Raw genomic sequence first — 26,301 nt, 5'->3', positions numbered from 1 at the left:
GACTTACGGGGATGTCTGTCACCTTCGCGTTCTCACTTCGGGGTAATGAGTGACATCATAGAAAAATCGAACTTTGCTCTTGTCATCTACGTCATGTCACTCAAAACACCTCAGGGAAAAAATCCCAGTATTCCCTGTTACCCATTAATAATTCTATATGTAACAAATAAGAGGTTACACATATATCATCCCCTCCATATGGTACAGATGCACAGAACTCAATGAATGAGCATTTTATATAAACTATTGGCTTCTACAATGTCTCCAATGCCTTTCTTTCTTTTATATTCTTTGTTAAAAGCCTTTATTGGTTTTATAAACAGAAAGAATGCACAAACAGACATTACACACAAAATAATTAAGACCATACCAGTTTATGTATTTTGGAAAAAATGGCAGATGGTATTGTGATAAGCAATATTAGTAAATAATCAGAAATGCAATAGTGATTTGTAAAGTATATGATTAATGAAGATGAGTAGTTAATGTGTATTAATCGACTAAATTGACTTATTTGTACATAAATATGAAAGGTTTGTGACTGTTGCTATTTTCTACATGTAAGGCTATCCTCGTGGTCCAAAATTTATAATGTAAATGATTTCTATTTACATTAACTGTATGTAAAAGAGAAGTGTGCTAAATGTACGTAGGTTTGAAGAGTCTCTGATTGTTGGCGTTCCTAGTTTGAATTTCCCACTTCACTGTGTTCTGTGCCCAGCCGTATTTCTATCTTTTAGGAAAAATGCTAAGGGGCTCATTTATGAGCCCCTGCGTCACTTTTGTGCCACCGGTGCGTCACTTTTTGTGACGCGCCAGTGGCGTAAAACATGCGCCATGATGCGCCATATTTACAAAGTCACGTATCTACCTAGATGCGTCACTTTGTAAACCCCTGCGCTACCTTATACCTGCGTCAGGTATAATGTATGCAGGGTGGGCGTTCCCACGTAAGTAAGCATCGTAGAAGTGACGTAGTGAAATCTACGAGATTTCACTGCGCCACTTCTAGGGTGCAAATGCGTCAATATGTTGCGCCTGCCTCACAGCAGGCGTAAGACTGACGCAGGCCCTTTCACATGGGGCTTGCCCTATGTGAAAGGACACATTGCTGGAGTTGCGTCACTTTTGTGACACACTCCAGCGATGCGTCACTTTTGTGCCTACAGATACGTCAGAAATACTGACGTATCTGTGGCTCCTTGCGACATGATGCTTCATACTGTAAATATGACGCATCATTGGATTCGCAGGGAGGGCGCAGTGAAAAGTGACACATCACTGTTTTCACGCAGTGATGCGTCACTTTTCATAAATGAGGCCCTAAATACTTTGAAAAGACAATACTCTGAACAACAACATAGGTTTTTCTTTTCAGTCTCTCTTGTCTACTTTTCTGAGGCAATGTAGAGCTTAAAGATCGTCTGTGAGTTTAAAAGTATGTACCTTGTGTAGATTTTTCAAATGGATGACAACAATTATGAGGAAAGTGTACGCTAAACAACACTTCCATACAAAATTGTGAATATGGGGCGAATGCAAAAGTTCTGATTCCATATAAAAGCATAATTGCATAGAATTTGAACGCTGCATTTTTCTTAAAGCTTTTGCCAGAAGGGTGACAGTGTCACATGAAAAATACCTTTCAAATGTAACTTATGTGGATAATCAGAAACCCTGGTACAAGCTGGCCCTGTGTTGAACACCCAGAGTGTGAATGTTATTTATTGTGCCTTGTATCAAATCAAATGCCACTTCTACTACAGCAGTTGCAATTGACATATTATACCTTGTGGTTTATATTTTTCATTTCAGTGAAATGTGTGCTCACTAGTCACATACATAGACTAGGAAAATTATTCTTCATCCTGGCATCTAGAATGACTCATAACCATTCTCCGACTTAGTGGTCTTTCTTCCATTGTCTTAGCTTCTCTAGCTCCGGCACTAGCAGTTCCTCTTCTGCCGCTCATTTTCTTAACTCCACTTTCTGTATTCACTTCCAAACGAGCCTTCCCATCGCAGCTCTCACCTACTGTTTTCCGTTGGGCATCATTCAAACTCAGTCCAATAAACCTCATTGGTTTACACCTGCCTGGGTCATCCTCGCGATCTTTGGTGCTTTTCATTCGGAATCGTCCACTGGCGGCTTTGGGGAGGAGGTCAGACTGAGAGCCGCTTCCTGCTAAGAGGGGGGCCTGAAGGATGGGAGCCTTGACTTTGGGAACGCCTGACTTGAATGGAATATCAGGGACCACCTCATTGGCTTGCTTCCTGGCTACGACACTAACGTCGTCATCTTTCAAAGAGGGCGCGCTCATCGAGAGCTGCTTGGTGTCCCTCAGCGAGCACGTGCCCCGTCTCTTCTCAATCAGTGCCTTTTCCGCCAGTCGCATCTCGTGTAAAATGGCCAGTTCCATCTGAGGCAGGTTTTTGACCCTCTTGGCACGCGGCTCATTGTTCCTATTGATGACGCCCGGGAGTGATAATTTTTCTGAAGCCTTCTTTGCCTCGGCTTCCACGGTCATTATCTTCTGAAGCTGAGCGTTTTTCACTTCCAAAGGGATCACGAGTGGCGCGAGTTTCACGGGTCGCTTTAACTCCACACTGCCCATGGGTTTCACCCCAGTTGAGGAGGTTGGCGTTTGTCCGACAGTCAGGCCTTTGGTTTGTTTGCCAGTTCCCAGCACGTGCTCCTCCTGGCTGTTGTTATTCTGTAAACAGCCGGCATTGACCTTAGAATCAGGATCTTTGCATGTTTTTTCTATTATCTTAAGAGGATGTTTCATGTTTATAAATTGATTGGGATGCAGGTCGTCGACCTCAACGGTGCTGCTCTTGAATTTTGAGAGATGGGTCTTTTCTGCTTCTGGGAGTCGCTGCAGAAACAAACAAAAAAGAGAAACGTTACTGGTGCTCTGTAGTCTTCGCACTTTTTTAGTCCTAGTAATTTTATATGATGTTCAATTTTGATGAAGAGATGGGTATTCGTTTTAGCAAGATTAAATATTTATTTGATAAATAATACATTGCTAAAAGACTACAGAGAAAATAGATTTATACCCTGTGTTCTGATTCCAATATAAATAAGGCATAGAAGACAATAATTGTTTTCTTTTTTTTATAAATGTTCACTTTATAAATACATTTAGAAAACAACATTGCAAAATTCGGGGGTGCAGTATTGTGTGAAACAGAAAATAAATCATGAATCAGTTTTAATGGAAAGTACGAAAGCAATAGTGCCCGTTATAAATGAAAATTAAATCTTGTGGAAATTATTGACGGGGCAGAACTATCAGTGCAGCAGGTGCAGTGGCACCAGGGCCCAGGAATATTAGGGACCCTCTTCAAACAGTTAGTAGCTGTTTTTTTATTTTCAAAACTGGGGATGGAGGCCCAGTTTCTTTCCTTGTAGAGGGGCCCATTCACTCCTTGTTAGGCCACTGAATAATGCCCACTTATAGAAGGTGAAAAGAATTTCTGCAAGCAGAATCTATTCAATTTGCTTAGTATACAGGGTCAAATAAATGCTGGCAGGTAGTATAAGTGATAAAAAAAACCTCACCACAAACGATTCCCATTAGTGAAAGAGAACTGCTCAGAAATTATGGCATTTACAGCTTTTTAGGCCTGACACCGTCAGGGTGATATCCCCCCAGAATTGTTGCCTTTTACTACTTGTTATTGCTGATTCTTTTTGTTGGCCTTAGAAGTCTGAGCTCTTTACCACTGCTAACCAGTGCTAAAATGCATGTGCTTCTCTCCTAAACATTATGACATGGGTGTATACCTGATTGGCATATATGTTGTGCAGTTAGGTCTCTTGTAAAGTGGTATACCATATACCCAGGACCTGTACTTCAATGCTAATATTGGGCTGCAACACTGATTTTGTCACCAGCAGAAGTAGCCTTTAAAACGTGTCTCAGGTCTGTCACTGCATTGCCTGTGTGTGCAGTTTACTGCCATTTAAAACTACTTACCGAGCCTTAAACTCTCCTTTTATCACATATAGGTCACCCCTAAGGTAGACCCTAAGTAACCCTGAGGGCAGGGTGCCAGGTAAGAAAAAGGTAGCACATGTGTTGTGCATGTCCTGGTTGCGACAAACAACCTATTTCGTTTTTCACTATAGTGAAGCCTACTCCTGTCATAGGTTAGCATTGGGAACTCCTTAATACACATTTAAACTGTAATTCCTGATCGGACAGGAGTAGCTTTTTCATGTTTCATATGTTTGGAATGGTAACGATAACTCCTCCTTGCTGGTGAAGTTGGATTTAACAATTCCTTTTTTTGGGAGTGCAACTTTTAGAAAATGGACATTTCTCTGCACTTACTGTTCTGTGTGCCTGACAACCAGTCTCCAATACACACATGGGGTGGGTCATAGCTAAACTTTGTGCATTCCATCTAGGCTGTCACAACACAGGAAGGATCGGTGTGTCTGAGTACCCATCTACATACATCTGCATTCTGATGGCCTTGCCTGGGTAGGATGGAAGGGAGGGGCTAACACTTCAAAAGAATAGGCAGTGTCCCGTCCCCACACAAAGTACCAATTAGCCCTACAGGTAGTCTGTCAGACAGGACTGGGCTGAATGGGAGCTTTGTGCACTTCAGCAAGTTGCTTTGATGTCACCCCATATCAAATGCACTTTTGGGTATAAGTACTGGGTCTCTGACCCCATCTAACCAGACACCACTGGACTTGTAACTAAAGCTCTGCCAGAAAAACTCCTGTGCTGCTTTAAGGACTAAACTGGCCTGCTGATCTGGAAGGCCTGCTTTTCTGTTTGTTGGCCTGCTGCCTGCTGCTCTCTAAGTCTGCTGAAGAAGAGCTGGACTCTGCCTTCATTCCAAGTGATCTCCATGGGCTTTTTTGGCTTGGGTTAAAAATGGGGGTCTCTTGTTGGCAGAGGTAGGTACCTTTGTCCAAATAGGGACCCTTGCTTCTGGTCAGGTTAAGGGGGATACACTTCTAAAATAACCCCTGCTCACCCCCTTGGTAGCTTGGCACGTGTAGACAGGCTTATCTCAGAGGCAGTGTGTAAAGCATTTGTGAACACATAAATTAATACAGTGAAAACACTACAAATGGTCCCCACACCAGTTTAGAAAAGTAAGTAATCTTTATCAAAACCAAAACAAGACCAAACGACAAAAAACCACAATACAGTAATACAAATATGACTTTCAGATGGTAGAAATAGTTCAGTTCAAAGCCAATTGCAGATGCAACACTTTTCTCACAAAGTACCTGGGATGCATCATGCCAACAAACAAAACGGGCCACAGGGAAGGTGATGCATCCATTCCTTACACTCAGGGAAGGCGATGCATCGATTCCTTGCTCTGGGGGAGGTGATGCGTCGGTTCCTTACTACAGTGCAGGGGAGGTGATATGTCAGTTCCTAATCGAAGAGGAGGTGACGCGTCGGTTTCTTACTGCGTGGGGAGGTGATGTGTTGTTTCTTACTGCGTCCCCCAATGATGCAACAAACTTGGTGCCTCGATGCGATGCAATGATCCGGAACAATGCCTGAATTCTTGCAGCCACACAGCAGGCCTTGTGTTGAAATCGGTGCGGTGATCTAGGACTTTGGAGATCGTTGCACTCGATGCGGCGTGCTGCGATTTCTCAAGCTGCGGTCAGGCGCTACGACAATTTCTTCGGCGATGCGTCAGAAACTGGTGCGGATGCATCTCGCTTCTCGAAGTTGCAATACTTTTTCAGCTCCCAGCGGAAAACAGTCTCTAGAGGTCCAAAACAGCAGCAGGCATCTCTTTGTAGGTCAGCACTCCCAGCAAGGAATTTCAAGGGAGCTGGTGGTGAAGTTTTTGTTCCCTGAGATTTCAGAACAGGAGGCAAGCTCAGTTCCAAGCCCTTGGAGATCTTCCTCTAGCAGGGGACACAGCAAACAGCAAAGTCCTTTCCTTTTTCCTTGGCAGAAAGTAGCCACTGCAGGCCAACCCCAGAAAGCAAACAGCACAGCAGCAGTATTCCTCCTCAGCTCCTCTTCTCCTTGGTAAAGGTTCCTCTTGATTCCCAGAAGTTTTCTAAAATTCTGGCGTCTGGGCCCCAATATTTACAGTACAAAATCCTTTGTTCTCTGGTGGCAGAGAAGCCCTGTGCTTGGTGAAAACCGGTTCTGTCCTCTCTGGTGCAGCTTCCTGGTAGGAAGTGGAGAAAGCATTGTCCTTGGCAGACTAGGCCCATTCAGGTGAAAGGAAATCTCCTCCCATTACTCTAAATGCAACCCAGTCCTGACTCATCAGGCTCTCTGGATCCACTGCTCCTCCCCAGCCCCTATCATCCAAAAGCAAGACATGCAATACACAAACCTAGCAGAAGCACACTGGATGGCTAAGCAAGAAAATACCTCCTTTCTAAAGGTGGTATTTTCAAACACAGAATGTAAAAATCACCCTCACTAAAAGATGCATTTAAATATTCTGAGTTCAGGCATACTAAACTTTATTTTCCTAGCTTGTTCCCAGGGGTAGTTATGTTTATAGGATGTTATAAGCATACTCCTCATTCTGTCCAATGGGAACAGGTAGCCTTGTAAAAGTGAAAAACGAAATTGGCAGTAATTCACTATCAGGACATGTCACACACACCAGGGCATGTCCTACCTTTCACATACACTGCACCCTGTCGACTGGGGTACCTTGTTCCTACCTTAGGGGTGACTAACATGTAAGAAAAGGGAGGGTTAGGGCCTGGCAAGTGGGTGCACGTGCCAGGTCGACATGGCAGTACCAGACTGTACACAGGGTCTGTAATGGCAGGCCAGAGCTACATTTACAGGCTGCTTATGTGGGTGAGACAATCAGTGCTGTATCCCAATAGCAGCATTTGATTTACCGGCCTTGGGCACACACAGTGTACTGTACTAGGGACTGACTAGTAAATCAAATCAGCCAATCATGCAAACACCAAACCATGACAACAATTTACAAAGGGAGCACTTGCACTTTTGCACTGAACAGCAGTGGCAAAGTGCCCAAAGCATCTAGACCAGCAAAACGGAGCCCAACACACAGCAAAAACGCAGGCAGCAAAGGCAAAAAATGCAGTGGAGACCCATGCCAATGGTGCCAGGTCTAACACGTGTACCCTCCAGCTGAAATGTGGGGAGAACTATCCACTCTCTTGGGAGTTCTCTTCACTAAGGCGGAAAAATATTGACAGACCATCAGCATTGGTGTGTTCTGTAACAGGGCGGTGTTCCACCGTGAAGTCCATCCCCTCTAGGGAAATGGATCACCTCAGCAGCTTTGGATTCTCACCCCTCATTTGCATCAACCATCTGAGGGGCCTGTGGTCAGTCTGAAGCCAGAAGTGAGTCCCAAACAAGTAGGGCTTCAGCTTCTTTGGCGCCCAGACCACAGCAAATGCCCCACGCTCAATTGCATTCCACCTCTGTTCCTGTGGAAGTACCCTTCTACTAATGAAGGTTACAGGTTGGTATCGGCCCTCCTCATTTAGCTGTGAGAGCACAGCCCCCACACCATGCTCTGAAGCATCTGTCTGCACAATGAATTCCCTTGAGAAGTTGGGCGCCTGAAGTACGGGCGCCGTGCACATGGCAGATTTCAGGGCATCAAAAGCCTTCTGGCAGGCGTCAGTCCAGTTCACCTTCCTGGGCCGCTTCCTGGAAGTCAGCTCTGTCAAGGGGGCAACAATGGTGCCATACCCTTTGGCAAATCTCCTGTAATACCCGGTGAGTCCTAAGAAGGCTCCCACCTCTATCTGGGTCTTGAGGGGTTCCCAAGCCAGAATGGTATCAATCTTGGGCTGTATGGGCGCTACCTGGCTGCTCCCCACCTGGTGTCCCAAGTACACCACAGAACCGTGCCCAATATGGCACTTGTTTGCCTTGATCTTGAGGCCTGCCCTCTGCAGAGCTTTCAACACTTCCCAGAGGTGGTGCAGATGTTCCTTCCAAGTGGCACTAACCACTGCAATGTCATCCAGGTAGGCAGTACTGAAATCCTCTAGTTCAGCCAACACCTGATTGAGCAACCTCTGAAAGGTGGCAGGGGCATTCTTCAAACCAAAGGGCATCACCCGGAATTGGTTGTGCCCCTCTGGCATTGAGAATGCTGGCCTCTCCTTTGCCCCATCAGTTAGGGCAATCTGCCAGTACCCAGATGTTAAGTCAAAAATACTGAGGTATCAGGAAGCTCCCAACCGATCTATGAGCTCATCAGCTCTGGGAATGGGGTGTGCATCAGTACTGGTGACCGAATTGAACCCTCGGTAGTCCACACAGAACCGGAGTTCTGGCGTGGTACTAGGTGCGGCAGCCCTTGGGACCAATACCACTGGGCTGGCCCAAGGGCTGTTTGACGGCTCAATCACCCTTAGCGCTAACATCTTGGTGCCCTCCTCCTTGATGCAAGTCTTGACCCTGTCAGTCACTCTCTAGATTTTGTGCTTTACAGGAGGATTTTCCCCTGTGTCAACATCATGGACACAGCACTGAGTTACACCAGGGGTCAAGGAGAACAGAGCAGCAAACTTCCCCAACAGTTGGCGGCAATCACTCTGCTGTTCAGGAGTCAGGGTGAGGAGAGTGTTACACCGTCCACTGACCAACTGTGTTCCTTCGCAGACAGGAGGTCAGGAAGAGGCTCAGTCTCCTCCTTCATTCCAGTATCTGTTGCTAGGAGCATGCCCACTTCGGACCTCTCCATGTGGGGCTTAAGGCGGTTCACATGCAGGACCCGCAAAAGGTTCCTAGGAGACTGCAAGTCCACCAAGTAGGTGACTTTACTTTTGCACTCCATCACCTCAAATGGTCCGGTCCACTTATCCTGGAGCTCACAAGTCTCCACTGGGGCCATGAGCCATACTTTCTGTCCAGGCTGAAACTCGATCAGAGTGACATTCTGATCATACCAACGTTTCATCTCCTCCTGGCTGGCTTTCAGATTCGCCAGTGCGAGTTGTCTGAAGTTCTTAGTCTGGTTCCTGAAGACCAGCATGTAGCTTTATACATCCTGGGGAGGTTTACTGGGAGCTTTCTCCCAGCCTTCTTTGACCAGACTTAGAGGTCCTCTTACTGGATGCCCATACAGGTGCTCAAAGGGACTGAACCCTAAGGACTTCTTGGGTACCTCTCTGTGAGCAAACAAAAGGCATGGTAAGAAGACGTCCCACTTATGGCTCATGGGCTCACCAAGACCCATAATCATGCCCTGCAGGGTTCGGTTGAATCTCTCAACCAGTCCATTACCTTGGGGGTGAAAAGGAGTGGTGAACTTGTAGGTAACACCTCACTCCTGCCATGACTGCATGACAGAATCTGGCACATCGCTCGATGCCTCACAACTCCGGCACCAGTCTGCAGAACTGGCACATCACCTTCACTACATGGACAAGATCCACTCATCCTAAATCTGCGGCCCTCGACATTGACACATCTTGCTATTTGCGACAAGGAACGGTACTTTATTCACCTGGGTATGCCCCATGTCCAATGCAACCTAAACTAACCTTTTAAGCTCTACTTGCTTTTAAGGACATAACTGCATTTATTCTTTTTAAATTTTATATCTCAGCTTCTGTGCATTAGATTTTGTAATTTTGGTCTTGTTTTGTTCAGAATATAATAATCTATTCTTCTAAACCTGTGTGGTTTCTTTTTGTGGTGTATTCATTGTGTTACTGTGTATGTGTTGCACAAATACTTATACATTGCTACTTTAGAGAAGCCGGGCTGCTCTGTGCCAAGCTACCAGAGATTGAGCACCGGTTATCTTTTAGTGTGTATCTAGCTTACCCTGACTAGAGTGTTGGTTCCTGCCTGGCTTGGGTGCATACCTCAGCCAACCAGGAATCCCATTTCTAACACTGCCAAGGAAAGTTGATGCCTGAGCTGGTCTTAAAATGGATAAAACCTCTAAACGGCATTTTGTTTATGTTTATCCAGTAAACACTCAGATCACGAGGCAGGAGTGTTTAGCACTGTAAGGGTCCTATTCTTGCCCTTTTGGAGATGGCCTTTTTAGGGGTATTTACCCTCAAACTTTTAGATTTTTCCTCCTAGACTTTGCTGACTCTCTCCACATAACTATAGGATCTGGGCACCTTCCTACTGTATGGCAGAGGGAAGGTGCATGCAGCCACCTCACCTGCATCGGGCAGACGATGCGTATGTGATGGGTTTAGGTACTGTACCTCCATGCCACAGGGGTGGTATGGCACTGGCTAGTAGTGGGATGTAGCACCGAGTATGCCTCCCAACAGATAGCCTGTTAACAACGAATTTTGCCTGTTATTGCAGGCCTGTGGGGACTAATTGCGCCCTAGCCTAGGTTGGCATTACTTACATCTCAGTCAACCCTGAGAGTGTCATCCCATACCATGAGGGCACCCTACCAGGCAAGATCTGACAGGAGCAGGGGTGGTAGGCTGAAGGCTGGGCGGGGACATATGGATGCTCCCTGTCCAGGTAGTGAGAAGCCTCCTACAGGGGTCTCCCCCTGCCTTAAAGTTCAGCTCTTCTCATGGGATACTCCTGGGGTGTTGCTGATTCTCTTGTGTGACCACAGGGCCCTGAGCACGTCCTCACTGTCAAGGCTGTAGGAAGGTATGTGCACCTTCCTACACAAGCTAGGAAGAGGGGCTGACCTGGTGTTCTGAAACATGGGCCGGTCTGCCAATGAAGACCTGGGTGTAGTCACTTGTACCTGAAAGGTGTTAATTCTTCTTCTGTGTGTGCACTGGCCCTTAAGCTGTTCTGAATACATGTCCAGGCTAGAGGCTGCGTCCTGACACCTATGGCATTGTGGATAGGTGACCAGTCTTCCAATGCGGGCTGGTGAGTGCATACCTGCATCAACGGTGTTCTAACACCCAGTCCAGGCCTGATTCCGCGCGCTTGCCACCATGGTGCTAGTGACAAGGTGCCTGGCCTCTCATCACAGGCCAGGTGTGCACAATCGCACCCTTAAGGGGGGTCGACCCAAGTCCAACTGGCCCCGGCAGCGTTGTGAGCTCGCTTCTAAGGTGTTACGGCCTGGTTCAAACAATGGACCGGTCGCCCATGCCGACCAATGTGTGCGCATTGGCGGCTCTCTCAATTAGATTCATGAGCATCCTGCCATCTCAGGTCGCTGTATGTGCGCACCCGCACCTATGTTTCCCGCGAATGCTTGTGCTGCCTGCCATCGCAGGTCTGTAGCTTAGCACAGATACACGTATTAGTTGAACCTGTATCCATTCTGCTGGTGCAGACTCAGGCGGGCACACTTGCACCCCTGGTGCTGGGGACTAGGGGCCCGATTCACAAAAGTAATCTGAGACAAAAACCTAACTTTACGATTTTCGGTATTCATAGAAGGCATTTAGGAGTTTGGTTTATGAAAGAGATTTAAAACATAATTAAATTTGCTTTGCATCCACATGAGCCTCTTTTGAAAGTTATTTGTTACTTTTGAATAGAATAAATTAATATGTTTTAATTTAGCCCACAGGCTTTTTAGGTTTGAGCACTGATGGTTGCCTGGGTCTTTGCATTTTCTTGCCTTAGCCATTTAGTGCCTGCAGCCTGTCACTGGGTCACATGAGTGGGTGTAGTTGATAGTTGGGCTTTGTGTATTCCTCCTAGAGAGCTTAGGTGTGCCTGGATGGGCCATCACTAGTAGAATGGGAGGGAGTAGCTGGGCACAGCTCTATTTACACTTGATTAGGCTGTGCCATGCCTCGATACAAAGGGCTGCATACCTCCTGTAGTTAGTCTGGAGCCAGGGCAAGTAAGGATGGGTACCTGTGCACTTCAAAGGCATGCCTCGAGAAGCTTCTCTCCACTTCAATGGCACAACTTGGTATACATTTTGGACTTCAGACACATCTGGCCATATTTATCAAGGGTTGGGTCACTTTTACACCACTCAATGGGGTGCAAAAGCGAAGCAACCCTTGAAATGTGATTTATCAAGCCTAGCAAGGCCACCTTGCATGGCCCAAGTGGCTTGATAAATCGAGAGTAATGCAACGCAGCGCAAATCTCTGCATTGCGTTACTCTTTCCCAGGGAGGCTTTCCATGGGTGGTGTGTGGTATGTTACCACAGAAAACCCATGGATTGCTACCCATTCCCATATTTACCATAACTGGTAGACCAGGAAATGTGCTAAAACTGCTACAACTCCCCAAGTGAGGCGTAGCGAGGAGAAATATCTCTATTTCTCCTCTTTTTTTCCCGATTTCTATGTGTACTAAATTATGCAGCACACATTGAAAGAGGAAAATGCCTCGGAGAATTTTTTTTGTGCAGGATGGTGGTCCTTCCTGCACAAAAATATTCCTGCTAGCAACGCAGGCACCCTTGCATCATGGTGCAAGGGTGCCTGCATTGGTGCTAGGCAGCACATTATGTGCCAGCGCTGGGAAATAGCAGGAATGCACTGTACAATGTTAAGTATCATGCATGCCTGCCCCTTCCCACTCATGCAGGGCAGCAAGGTGACTTGTTGCACTGCATGATATGATGATAAATATGCCCCAAACTCTTCAGTAAACTTCTGGACCTGTGGAAACACTGCCAGGAAGATGGACTTCTGTGCTGTTGAGGACCACTGCTCTGCTGGACTGCCTCTGTGGTGGACTGCCACTCTGCTGGACTGCTGCTCTGAAGGATAGCTGCTCTGAAGGACTCTGCCCTGCTGTGCTGACCTGCTGCACTCTCGCCTGGTTGAGAAGGATTGGACCGGCAACTCTGAACCCAGGACCCCAGAGTGACGCCAAGGGATAGTTTGCTGGCCTCCTGATCAGAAGTCTAAGAGCCACAACAGGTGATCAACAACCATGAACCCAGCACCTGGACTCTGTCATCAGTGAGTCCTGCTCCCCTTCTGTAATAAGCTGGCTACTTTCTTCCAGACTAAGGTACAACTGATTTACAGCGACCTCCTGAACTCAGCTCCTGTCGTGGACGATTGTAACGGGCCGCCACTGGAGGAGAAGGTTTTCAGTGCCAACTCACCAGTTTCTGGTCTCTTACTCACGAGGAAGTGAACAATATCCTCCTTACCATTAAATCAGGATCCCCTAATGATCCCTGTCCACCGGCCACTATGGACCTGGTCTCTGGGAAGATCAGTTTACATCTAACTCCCCTTTTAAACAAAGTGTTAGAGTCAGGGATGTATCCTTGTGGCTGGAAAAAATCGTGTATTAGGCCAATCCTGAAAAAGCCTACCCTGGACCCTACTGAGGTCAAAAATTATCAACCTATTTCATGCTTGCCAGTAGCAGCCAAAATCCTTGAAAAGTCAGCATGGATTTCGGTCATGTCACTCGACTGAGACTTCTTTGATTAGTGCAATGGAGAAATTCGCAGACAGGTGGATGGGTGGGATAGAGCCGTCCTTATCCTCTTAGACCTATCAGCAGCATTTGACACCGTGAATCATACGGTGTTAGTGCGGCGGCTGAAGGCTGTGGGGATTGAGAATACGGCTCTGGCCCTTCTCTCCTCCTTTCTAGCCTCCAGGGAGCAAAACATACACTGGGAAAATCTACAATTCAACACATTTCACCTTCTGTGCGGAGTGCCGCAGGGATCAGCCTTATCACCAACTCTATTTAATATCTATGTTACTCCATTGGCCAGAGTCGTCAGAGAGCATAGCTTTATTCTGGTCTCTTAAGCGGACGATTCGCAGCTTGTCATTTCCATATCTAAACAGCCAGAGACCACCGCCATTAGCTTTCATGCCTGCTTGACGGAAATCATGAGCTGGACGAGCCAACATTTTCTTAAGATCAATGCTGATAAAACAGAGGTATTGGAGTTCGGCAAAGGCCAATTCCTGTGGAATGAAATTTGGTGGCCGATTGAGGCTGGTGAATGTCCTCGTCCAACAGCTAATGCCAAGAACCTAGGAGTGATCTTTGATGATCAGCTTAATTTTTCAGCTCAGATCAATCGTCTAACTTCCTCCTGCTTCTTCTTACTGAAGACTTTACGGAAGATTTTCCCATTTATCCCTCAGGAACTCAGGAAGTCGGTGGTAGTAGCTCCAATTCTTTCAAAAATAGACTACTGCAATGCACTCTTTATGGGCATTGACAAGACTCAGAGGATGAAATCTCAATTCTTACAAAATGCTGCTGCACGATTGGATTGTTATTAAACATTCCTAAAGGCCATTTCACCTCGGCTGGCATAAGATCTCTACACTGGCTCCCTATCCAACAACAAGTAGAATTTAAGGCCCTCTGTTTGGTGCACAAGGCGCTATATGGAGGTGGTTTGGTTGATATCCAGAAACTGTTCTCATGGTATACTTTCACCAGAAATCTTAGATCCACAAATGTGGGTCTCATTCATGTCTCCAAATTTCGCAGAGCAAGATGGGGAGGTAGGAGTTTATCACATTGTGCAGCAAAACTGTGGAATCAGATGCCTATCGCAATGAGAATGCTATCCAACAGGCCACTTTTTAGGTAAAATCCTGGTTGTTCCCCACCAACTAAGTCGCCGTTGTCAACGTTACAGTACCTCTTCACACTTTCAGCGCCAAGAAGCCGCGGCATTCAAACGCTTTGAAAAATGTATCTTATCTTACCCCAGTTTAAGGTTGTTGGAGCCTTCTGTCTCTGAGGCTCTGGTCAAGAGGACAGACAACTAGCCCTTAGAGTCAATTTGGGGACCTGTGTTCAACAGATGCAGGTCCAGTCCTTCTCACTCAGGCAAGAAAGCAGCAAGCAGCAGACCAGCAGTCCTTCAGAGCTGCAGTTCAGCAGAATAACAGTCCTTTCAGCAGCGAAGCAGTCCTTTTTCCTGGCAGAGTATGTACACGGCCTGATGTGTACTGAAGAGTTGATATTGGGGTCCACAGGCTTCCTCCCTCCCTTGTACTAGCTCAAGGCTAACTGCATGAGGTATACAGCTCTTTTACCGGAGGTGTGATACAGACTATTAATGTGTAAGTAGTGCTTTATCCAGCTCTGGTGCCTCCCATCCTGCCGGTGATGTCCCACCCAGGCAAACCTATGCTCTCTGTTGTGTGGCTGTCTAGGAGGAATACACAAAGCCCTACTGACAGCTACACACATTCATTTGACCTACATTCGGGCTGCGGGCACTGAATGGCTAAGGCAGGAAAATGCCAACTTTCTTTAAGTGGTATATTCAAAATTCCTGTTTAAAACCTGACTTCAACATGAGAGAGAATTCCAAAGACATCAGACATGAACTGGTTACCTGCTCCCATTTGGAAATTTCACTTATTAAATATAATAAGGTAACTCCTATAATATCCTATGGGAAGGGAGGGCCTTGCAGTAATGACAAAATATTGTGTTCAATTCCAGGACATGTACAACTAAAAAGAACACATCCAAATTGTTCAATGCACTGCAACCTGCCCTCTGGTCTATCAAGGTCCTACACTGGGGGTGACTTATATATTTTTTACAAAGGAGGGTTTGGGCCTAAAAAAAAGTTTATTTTGCCAAGTCGAAATGGAACACACAGGCTGCAATGGTAGGCCTGAGACATGTTTAAAGGGCTACTCAAGTGGGTGGCAAAATCAGTGCTGCAGGCCCACTATTAACTTTCATTTACAGGCACTGGGCCCAGGCAGTGCCACTTTTATAGGGACTTATGAGTAAATAAATATACCAATTGGGAACAAGTAAATTCTACTATGTTTTAAAGGAGAGAGCACAAGCACTTTAGCACTGGTTAGCTGAGGGAAAGTATGCAGAGTCCTAAGACCAATAAAAACGAATTCAGCAAAAATAGGAGGCTTGAAGGCAAAATGATTGGGGATGATCCTGCAAAAAAGGGCCAAGTCCAACATGTGACAATTATTACACAGCTACTGTTTTCGCCCCTAACAGTGATCAAATAGAGAACAAGACTTGACACATTGTGGACATTCCTGTCAACTGTCTGACAATTTCTGGCATAACTGTGCCCATTCTTAACATTTTGCAGATGTTGTCTACTGGTGGCTGTGGCACAAAGGTGCTAATCTTTGACTTATCATTACTATTCATGGCATAATTCTGTCTGTCCTTGGCATATTGGTGGTGAAAATCCCAGCCAAGTTAATGAAAATGATGATAGTAATAAACTAACATTAAAGACAGGATCTGTACCTTGTGTGACAGAAGTACACGGGAATGTTTAATGGCAGTGACAAGCTAATGTTTGAAACCAAAGGCTGCATTGGCCCTAAATGCACACATGCATCCAATATAAAATATTTTTACTTAATGGAGAAATGTTTATAAATTAGAAACTGGCAAATGACATTTTGGGCATAATGATTGCCTTGCAAAATGATGATTAAAGCTCATATTGTAGGGGTACTGCATCCTGAGTTTGAGATGTATTGCTGAGTTTGGTTCCTTCTTACCAGAGGGCAGTTACTGATGTGGGCTCTTAGTTTATGACTTGTTTATTGGCTTTTAATTATTTGCAATATAAAGTGCTCTGACTACCGCTGTTTATGGATTGAGCCTATAGGTGTGGTGTAACTCATCTGATCTCTGATCTTGTGAACTCTATTTAATTGAGCAGGAGCATTGCTATAATCAGCAGTATGATGTATCTATATCGGCAGCCCCAGGCCTGTGATTATAATATAAGTGCAACTTTAGAATGTTTTCCCTCCCCCTTCCAAGTTGGACCACACTCAACATGGACGAATGAAGCGCCGAAAGATGCTGTATACATTTTTAAAAATGATAGACCACGTGAAATTGCATAATCAGATTTTTTAACTGCCTTTTGATGTATACAGCTCTTGAGCTAATATATCAAATTTGCCACAGTTTAAAAAATATCTTTGGGGGGGTGATGCCCTCCCTCTAGAAAGGGCAAACCAGACAAGTATTGGAATGTTTTATTGGTGCCTCTTCAAAAGCCCTGGATTCTAAGCAAATGTATGAAATATGTTTGCTGTAAAAATCAGCGTTTGGTTTTGTCTCGTGGCTCCTGCATGCCTTGAACAGATAATGAACTCACCTACTTTGCTTTCTAGATTCAGCATTTATGTCACACCACTAACATAATGTACCAGACCAAAATTTATTTCATTTGAACCATCTTCAGATCTGAGTTTCTCTTATTAAACTGATTATTGTGTCTCTACACTTCTACCTTCTGCCCAGATTGTTTCCATATATGGTACCTGTTAGAAATGGGGCTCCTGGTTGGCTAGGCTAAGCACCTAAGCCAGGCAGAACCCATCACTCTAGTCAGGGCAAGTAAGTTAAGTTACACACCAAAGATAACCTGTGCTCACCCTCTTGTAGCTTGGTGCAGAGCAGGCAGGCTTATCATCAGAGGCAATGTGTAAAGCGTTTGTGCAACACACTCACACTTGGACACAATGAATACACCACAAAAGAGACTCCACACAGGATTATATATAAAAATAAATGGTATATTAAACATAAGATAAGACCAAAATGACATGAATCCTAAATACTGTGCATACTATGCAAATCCTGAAAAAGTACTCATTATCCTGACAATGCAAGAATCAAAATGACATACATTTTAACATCAGGGAATGTTACGAAGCAGACATGCACCTAAGTCACAGTAGGCAAACATGGATACAGAGGCACCTGCACTCCCAATAGCAGGGTTGTGGTAATCACTATAGGCCTCACTGGAATATCTGCATTTATGAATATCATGTAGGACACAGGAGCACCTGCCCGCCTATTACATGTAATGCAGTAATTTACAGGCTTCTTAAATGCAGCAACTTTCCAGTGGCAATCAAGGGCCTCCATTTTTCACCCCATCCTGCCAACATGATCATGTGCACAACAAGTGCACAACAATCCCTTTCAACCTAGCCCTGGCTCTATGTGGATATATTTACACATTGGCAAAACACAGCATTGGACAAGATAGTACCAACCTCCCTTAAGTCTGCTACAAAAAAATGTCCCAACCCTGGTATGATGAGAATCTCAGACTATCAAGGCAGGACTGCCACAGACAGGAACAGAAATGGAGAAAAAACTATGATGCAGAAGAGAAGATAATATATGAGGCCAAATTAGCAAAGCATAAAGAGGGCATCTTAAAAGCAAAGACTACTTATTTTTCAGAGCATATAAAAAAGGCCTGTGACGCTAATAAAACCCTTTTCTCAGTCATCAAGAAGCTGGTAACCCCTACTAATGCCACTAACACTGGAATAAACCAAGAATTCTGTGACATACGGGCCAGTTTCTTTCAAGAGAAGGTGGTAAACAAATTTGCGGCAAACAAAGCATTGTACCCTCAGGCCGAGTACACGACTTCAGGTTGTGAAAATAAAACCAGACTCTTTATATTTAAAACCCCCTCAGAGGATCAACTTAGAGACCTAATTTTGTCAATTAAATCAGGCTCTCTTATGATTCCTGTCATCCAAATATAATGCACCAAATTTCTGCCCTGGTGGCAAGAAATCTGGGACAAATTCTAAACAATGTGTTCACCCTGTCCAATGGAAAAGTATCTCAATTCTCCCACTTTTGAAAAAAGATAACTTGGACAGCGCTGAGCCGTGCAACTATCGGCCGATCTCAAGACTCTCTTTTGCTGCTAAATTGATGGAGAAAATTATGAATAAGCAAATTTCAGAATATATAAAAGTGAACTCGCTGCTTGACGAATCACAACATGGTTTCAGGAAAACCACTGAATCCGCATCAATTATAGTCACTGAAGAAATACGTGAAGTTCTCGATGGAGGAGGGACAGCGGCGCTGGTAATGCTTGATCTTTCGGTGGCATTTGATATGGTCAGCCATGAGATTCTGGTTGAAAGGCTTCAAGATTTAGGGATAAAAGGCATAGCAATTAATCTCCTAAAATCATTCCTAACAAATCGACAGCAAAATGTGGCAATGGGGAAGTTTGTCTCCAGGCAGTTCTCCCTACCATGTGGAGTCCCACAAGGATCGGCACTCAGCCCTACACATTTTAATCTTTATGTTACGCCACTAGCGTCAATTATAAGAAATGCCGGTTTTACCCTGGCCTCATATGCAGATGACACCCAAATTGTGGTTTCTCTGACAATTAGGGAGATAGCCCTGGAGGCGCTTTCAGTACTTGCATGAGAAAGGTGAGCAACTGGATAGACAGAAATTGCTTGAAGCTCAATGCCTCAAAGACCGAGGTCATCATCTTTGGCAACAAACCCTCTGTCTGGACACCGGACTGGTGGTCGCCGGAGTTGGATACACTACCCATACCCTCAACCAAGGTAAAGAACCTAGGTATTATAATAGACAGGGAAATTAAATTTAAAGAACAAGTCAGGAAAATTACATCGGCATCCTTCTGCTCTACAAGTCTGATTAAATAGTTCAAAAAATACATACCGAATGAACTTTTAAAAGAAGTGACCCTAGCAATGGTCCTTACACGAATTGACTATTGTAATAGTATTTATCTCACACTTGCAGCGGGTCTCGTTAACAGACTTCAGATTTTACAGAATGCGGCGGCCCGCCTCATTTTTAAGATTCCAAAAAATGAATCAGCAAGAGAAGCCATCAGAAGACTGCATTGGCTGGCAGTTAGGCAAAGATGTAAATTAAAGGCCTTCTGCTTGGCATTTAAAGCTTTGCATGGACTAGGACCAGATCAGTTTAAAAAACCCAAATTGAGATGGTATACGCCAGCGAGAACTCTACGTTCAGGTCTGGGGAAGAATATGATGGTCCTTCCATCTAAGAAGGCCACATGGGGAGTCAGAAGTTTCTTTAGGACAACAGCAACGCTTTGGAATCAACTGCCTTTTGCCCTAAAAACAGCACCTTCACTGCTTAGTTTCAGGAAGGGCCTAAAAACCTGGTTATTTATACAAGCTGGATAAGAAGCTTTTCGCAGCTCTCGTCTATAGCAGTAATCTCCACCCCTGCTACACCTGACTCAGCTTTTCTGTACTGACAAGATGCTCTCAGGCATTAGTTGCGCTCTACATGTTTTATTTACATTACGTTGCATTACATTACATTACATGATGTGTCATTAGGGGGTAAATAAACCCTTTGTGTGTGGGCAGGACATAACCTATACAAATGTATAGTGTGAACAACCTCTCCCTCTCCCAGCACAGGAAGACTATCAGTATGCATATGAATGCAGATGTAACCCCTTTCACACCCAGATCTTCTTGTATTGTGGCTGTCTGGAAAGTATGCACAAAGTGTATCTGTCACCCAGGTCAGACATGGATTGGAGTCAGGCTGCAAAGCACAAAGAGTCACAGGCACAGAGAAATGCCCACTTTCTAAAAGTGAGAAAAAACAGCTGGATATGCACTCGGTTAAACAACAACATGAATCAAGTAATGGATAAAAAAAGTTAAGGTGTATATATTTGGTGTGCACTTGGAGAGGAGGTACAGACCACCTCCTACTAAACAAGTGAGATAATAGTGTACCATCATCTTCTACCCACTCTTAAGAAACTAAAAACTAAAAACCCGTGAAGAAACCCGTACTTGCACCAATTGCCTCACCTGAATTAAGCATCCAGTGAACTACACAAACACGGTGAAAACTAAAGAACGTGCAGAAGCAGATTGCGGAACTAAATACTTCCCGGTTTTGTTTTCATGGTACGCCATTAATGTGGCACACCACGAAGGCGGATTTCCATTTCTGCTTAACATGTACTCCACTTCGTTGTAGCTTTAACCTATTTAACGTATGTGCGTTTTTTTCACTGTTTATCCATGAGTTAGATTTATTATGAGCGTATCACTCAGTGCATTTTTGATGTTTTGATTACAGCTTCCTTCAGTAATGTTATGTGGACTCCGCCTGTGAATTCTGGCAACAGGTCGCAGACGTTCACTTAAAGTGTTTACATTCTGGTGAGCACTGGATGTTTTAAGTCGTTTATGCTCTGAGTGTGTTGTCAGACCTCCACACATAGGATCATTCTGCATGTTTGTGTTGCAGATGTTATTGACTGCACAGTTACAGCATGGTTGATAGGTGATTTCGGTTTCACAACAGCACCACCTTGTTCTTCTTGGCCATACCTTTGGAGACAGTAGTTGTTCCATCAGATATTTGTGGTGTCATGTGTTGATGGTTTGATTAACCAGGTCGTCCTGTATGAGCTTCTAAATTACGGTTGCATTTTCTACCATTGTTTTGGACGAGCACTAAATCACGGGATGGCTACCGCATTATCTTACTCACATCTTTTCTGTATATTTGAAGGACACATCAATGGTGACGGTTTTCTTACCTGTCTCGGCCTTTGCCTGCTCGTTGTTTCTTTTCATTTAGCTGTCGGCATCTTTTTTCATCCATACTTGACAATTTCTTACTTTATTCCTTCTCTTGAGACCTTGTGTACTCTTATGCGTACTGTCAGCTTTAGTTTTCCTTTAAGAATGTAATAATGTATATAGTCATTTATGCTCATTTGAATTGTAGATTTCCCCGGACGAAGGGCGGAGAAGATCGCCCAAAATGCATTGGGAACTGAGTATTGTAACAAGAAGCTTACATCAACAAATGTTGTCATTCATGACCTGAAGTCTTCTTGATTTGGATAGACTGCAAACCAGCTCAATAAAAGAAAAATTTGTTTTGGGCAAATAACGATTGTACATGTTTTGGTATATCATTTGTTAATTTCATTGGATCATCAGTGTTGTAATATTTATGACTAGATTTGCAAGCACTGAGTACTTGAATAGGATTTTGCACTCAGTGTAGTGCACAAGGAGGAGAAGTCTTTACAGACGGAGCATTATCTCACTTTCTAAAAGTGGCATTTCTAAAATAGTAATGTAAAATCTAACTACAACATTGAGCAGGATTTATCACTCCCATTCTAAACATAACAATCATGGCAACTTCGCTCTTAAGTTTATATAGGGGAATTCCCAATGCTAGCCTATGAGAGGAGTATGCCTCTCAGCAGTGAGAAACAAAATAGGCTTTTGTCACTACCAGGGCATGCCACACAAAAAGGCACATATCCTACCTTTTACTTACAAAGCACTCTGCCAATAGGGCTACCTAGGACCTATCTTAAGGGTGACCTATGTGTAATAAAATTAGAGTTTAAGACTTGGCAAGTAGTTTTAAATGCCAAGTCAAAGCGGCAGTAAACTGAAAAAGCAGGCCCAGCAGTGGCGGGCCTGAGACAGGTTTGAAAGGATACGTCTGTGGGTGGCACAAGCAGTGCTGCAGGCCAACTAGTAGCATTTAATTTACAAGCCCAGGGCATATGGTATACCAATTTACAAGGAACGTATAAGTAAATCAAATATGTCAACCAGGTATAAACCAATCCTACCATGTTTAGATAAGTGAGCACATGCACATTAGCACTGATTTGCAGGGGTAAAGTGCTTAGAGTCCTAAAGTCAGCAATAAGAAGGTCAGAAAAATAGTTGGAGGAAGGCAAAACATTTGGGGATAACCCTGAAAAAAGTGTCAGGTTAAACATACCCCCTTAGAGCCTAAAGCCAGGGTTGACTAATCAATACCTTGATGGGCTTCCCTGCATAGGGTGAAAGAACATGGATTCTGGCCTGCCATTGCAGGAGCACTTGCCAGTTCTACGCCTCTCTGAACCCAGGTGGATCCCCCTGTCTATACTCTCAGGGCACACTAAGCTAACCCATGGGGGATCCTTCTCCTCACCTGTGGACCCCATCAGTGAAGCGCCTAACTTTAAGTTGTTCCCAGATGCATCCCAGTAGCCAGACAGTACCACCATGCCCAACAAAGTGATGTTGGGTCTGGTTTCTGTCCCCAACCCAAGGAAAGTTCTGTCTATAGGGACAGACCCAAAGCCATCCAGGGGTCTCTGTTCCCTGTAGTTTCTCACAGTGGGGGCGGTAGCCCCAGGTGCATTGCATCCTTACTCCACTCCACCTCCTCCCAGTTTAGAGGTGATATCCTGAGACAGGGCCTTCAGCATTGCATCCTGTCTCCACTCCACCTACCACCAGTTCAGAGGTGATATCCCAACACAGGTCCTTCAGCCCAAAGTCTGTACTCTTAGGCTGGACAGGAGTCAGGAGCGAGTCCTTCCTTCCTCTACCCCTCCTTTTGGGGTTCCATATCCTCCTTTTGGTAGTGGTTCTCCTAGAATGCAGAACTGTCAGGACATTTGTGGCAGCTGTCCTGCACAATTCTTCCACCAGGTCTGAGGTGCTATTGTGCAACTGGTCTTTCAACCCAGGGTCTGTACCCTTGTGGTTCAACTGGGGTTAGGGGAGTGCCAGCCCTCCCCTTACTGCTCCTGTTTCTGAGGTTCTAAACCCTCCTTCTAGGAGTGGCACCACCAGAAGACACAATTGTAGGGATGCTTGTGGTAGCCACTACTTCCTCCAGGTCAGGGGTGATATCCTGAACCTCGGTCCCCAACTCAGGGTCTGCACTCTTGAGAAAGGACATGAGTTAGACGAGAGTCCTTTCTCCCCCTCAAACTCCTCTTTCTGGACTTTGGCACCCTCCTTTGTGGAGTGGTACTGTCAGACACTAAAACTGGTTGGATGCTGCTGTCAGTCGCCCTCACAAGTTCTCTTGACACTATTGTGTCACCATCAGTGGATGGTCTCCAGGTATAGATTAACCTCCCTTCCTGGTGCCCCCTCCAGGTACTATCCAGGCTCTGGGACTGGGTATTTGGCATCATGGGCCTCTGCCCACACACACCTCTCCTCCTAGTCTGAGAAAGGACAATGGAACCTCTACCCATCCCACTACACTGAGACCTTTCTTTGTTAAGCTACCCTCCCCCACCCTCGGTTGGGGGAACCGTAGCCACTCCCTTTAGGATCACTCCCAAATGCCTTTTCCGACCCTCTGGCACTCACCCAGAGGTCTGTCTCCTATGTAGGTTCCCTAGGGAAAGAGAACTTAGACTCCAACAGGTGTTGGCGTAGCCTTGGAAAACAACAATGAAACATATACTCTCTGACATTCCGATTGTACAACCCTTCAAAAGTGTTTACCTTGCTACCCTTCACCCATCCATCCAGTGCTTTGCAAAAATCCTCCACAAATTCCTCTCAAGACTGGCGAGACAGCTTCCTGCTGCCCCTGAACCTCAACCTTTACTCTTCAGGGGTGTATCCATACTTGCTTGTCAGGGTGTCCTTCATGGAGGTGCACCTATGCCTGTCACTATCTTCTGGGATCAGTAGGGTATTCCTCTCCTCATCAGAAATATAACTACCCAAGCCAGTTCCCCAATCTTCCTCAGGGATCCTGCACACTATTAGAGTTCTCTCATACTCCTACAATCACTAATGTGTGCCCTCCCCTCCTTGAATCTAGGCACCAAGTCTGAGGGTATGTGAGTGGAATTTGTAACACTGGACTCAATATTGCTGCCACCACTTGACCTTAATTTCAGAGCTTATAGCCCAGACCACTCAAACTACCCGCATGGGCCAATTTCCTTTCCTCACGAGCAAGTTTTTCTTTGGCCAAAACCCTTTTAGCCACCACCCTTCCTGTATCAGATAAGGCTTTTTAAGCCTCTGCCCTTCTCTCCTCTACAGCCAGCTGGGCCAGTGGTAATCTCAGGCTCCTCTCAGCCTGTCTATCCTTGCTCCTCAGGGGGCAGGGTGTGGGAGGTGACACTGCTCCTTGAACTAGTAAATCAAATATGCCAAACAGGTGTACACCAATCATACCTTGTTTAGAGGAGCAAGCACATGCACTTTAGCACTGATTAGCAGTGGTAAAGTGCCCAGACTCCTAAAGCCAATATAAAGAAGGTCAGAAAAATATGCAGAGGAAGGCAAAATGTTTGGTGATAACTTTGCAAAAAATTCCAGGTGAAACAGTACCCATTTATATGTAACTCTATGCCTTGAACAATAGTTGTCAACCATGCTATCCTATTAGTGCTCACTAACAAGTATCCACTTCAACAGTATACTCTTGATTTACTCCTATTGTACATAAACTTGTATTACTTTCAAATATAAAGCTCACTAATTAATATCCATTTCAAATATATACTTTTTATTTTAAAGTTGTTGTATGTAAACATATTACCTTCCAATATCTACTCCCATCGCCCCTATGTTCCATTGTGCTTATCTATCGTTTTCGCTCAGTATCTTGTTTATGGGACACAGTAGAGATATATCCACTCCCCTTTACACAGTATGCAATAAGTAGTAAGTCAACTGTGGATTATATCTAATACAAGGCATACTTCTATTTATGGAGAAAAAGAATGAATTCATCAATCACAGTAGACAAATAAAAGAAGGGTCAAAAACAAATTGCACTTTCCCATAGTCAGAACAAGAACACCAAAGTAATGATTTTTGAGTCCCTATAGTGATCTGAGAGAGACTGGGACCACCCAAATATATAGTCGCCTTGTCTTTAGAGACATTTCCTTGAGTAAAAGGCTTGCAAATCCTTCAGGTTTGGTAATTATGGTGGTCACTATGTCAAGGTTTCGGTCCAATCATCTGACAAGTACATCAGATTATCCTCAGGACAAAGTGTTAGGTTTTATACAGTTGTGTAGAACTTTTTAAAGCAGTGTAGCCTAAAAACGTAGAAGTCATCAATAAAACAGAAATTGATATATAATGGTAAAAAACAACATATGAATAATACTCAATGAAGTACACCGCTAGTGAAACCAGGATGTGATTCAGGAATTGGTTCTTTTTTCCAGAACAAATGTTAAGATTTCCTTTCATCATTATTTAAAAAAAATTCTGTTGTGGTGCCCAAAACACACTGTTTTCAATGCACGTGGGTGTAGTTGCACATAATAACTAATTATTTCATAGGTGCTTGTCAAGAATTTGATGTAGAGGTTGGTTGATCATTTATCTTTCATAGAGAAAGAGCACCGGCTATCCTCGTCCACACGGTGTTTGCCCACCATTTGCAGAAAAATTCTACAAAAATTCTACAAAGAAGAGAGGCCACAGCCTTGATGTGTTCTGTGACTAAGGTCCCGCACAATATGATCAGGTGCTCTCAAGAGTGAACCTAGAACTGCTCTTTCTATTAAAGATAGATTCAGACCCATGTTTGATCGCTTGACCAAGCACAAATGCCATTCTAAGAGGTATTAAACAGCGTATGGTGTAACACACTTCACACAATAGGAGAGAAACAACTTTAAGATACAATTTAACTTTTTTATAAAAAAAGACTAAAACTATGCTAACTTAATTATCCCCAAAAATGACAGGAAGGAATAAAAGAAAGATGTAGGAAATCTATCCTTCGAGAATTAATTATCCCCTTACTCGTATAGGTAAACTAAAATGCCAAAAAAGCAAA

The 26,301-nt window shown here is 44.5% G+C and overlaps 1 protein-coding gene across 1 annotated transcript in view; it reads right to left on the bottom strand.

The window, feature by feature from the left end:
- Window positions 1-301: 301 nt before the first annotated feature.
- LOC146830670 (uncharacterized) overlaps window positions 302-26,301 on the bottom strand; it is a 126,923-nt gene continuing 100,923 nt past the window's right edge. Inside the window, exon 2 of the mRNA XM_085604063.1 lies at window positions 302-2,879. Coding sequence (XP_085460189.1) covers window positions 1,857-2,879 — 1,023 coding nt within the window. The 3' untranslated portion in view covers window positions 302-1,856. The remainder of the gene's footprint in view (window positions 2,880-26,301) is intronic.

Source organism: Triturus cristatus, chromosome 5_1 (genome assembly GCF_964204655.1).
Source record: "Triturus cristatus chromosome 5_1, aTriCri1.1, whole genome shotgun sequence".
Lineage (NCBI taxonomy): Eukaryota > Metazoa > Chordata > Amphibia > Caudata > Salamandridae > Triturus > Triturus cristatus.
The sequence above is the reverse complement of the archived record's forward strand: the minus strand, read 5'-3'. Positions and strand labels throughout refer to the sequence as shown.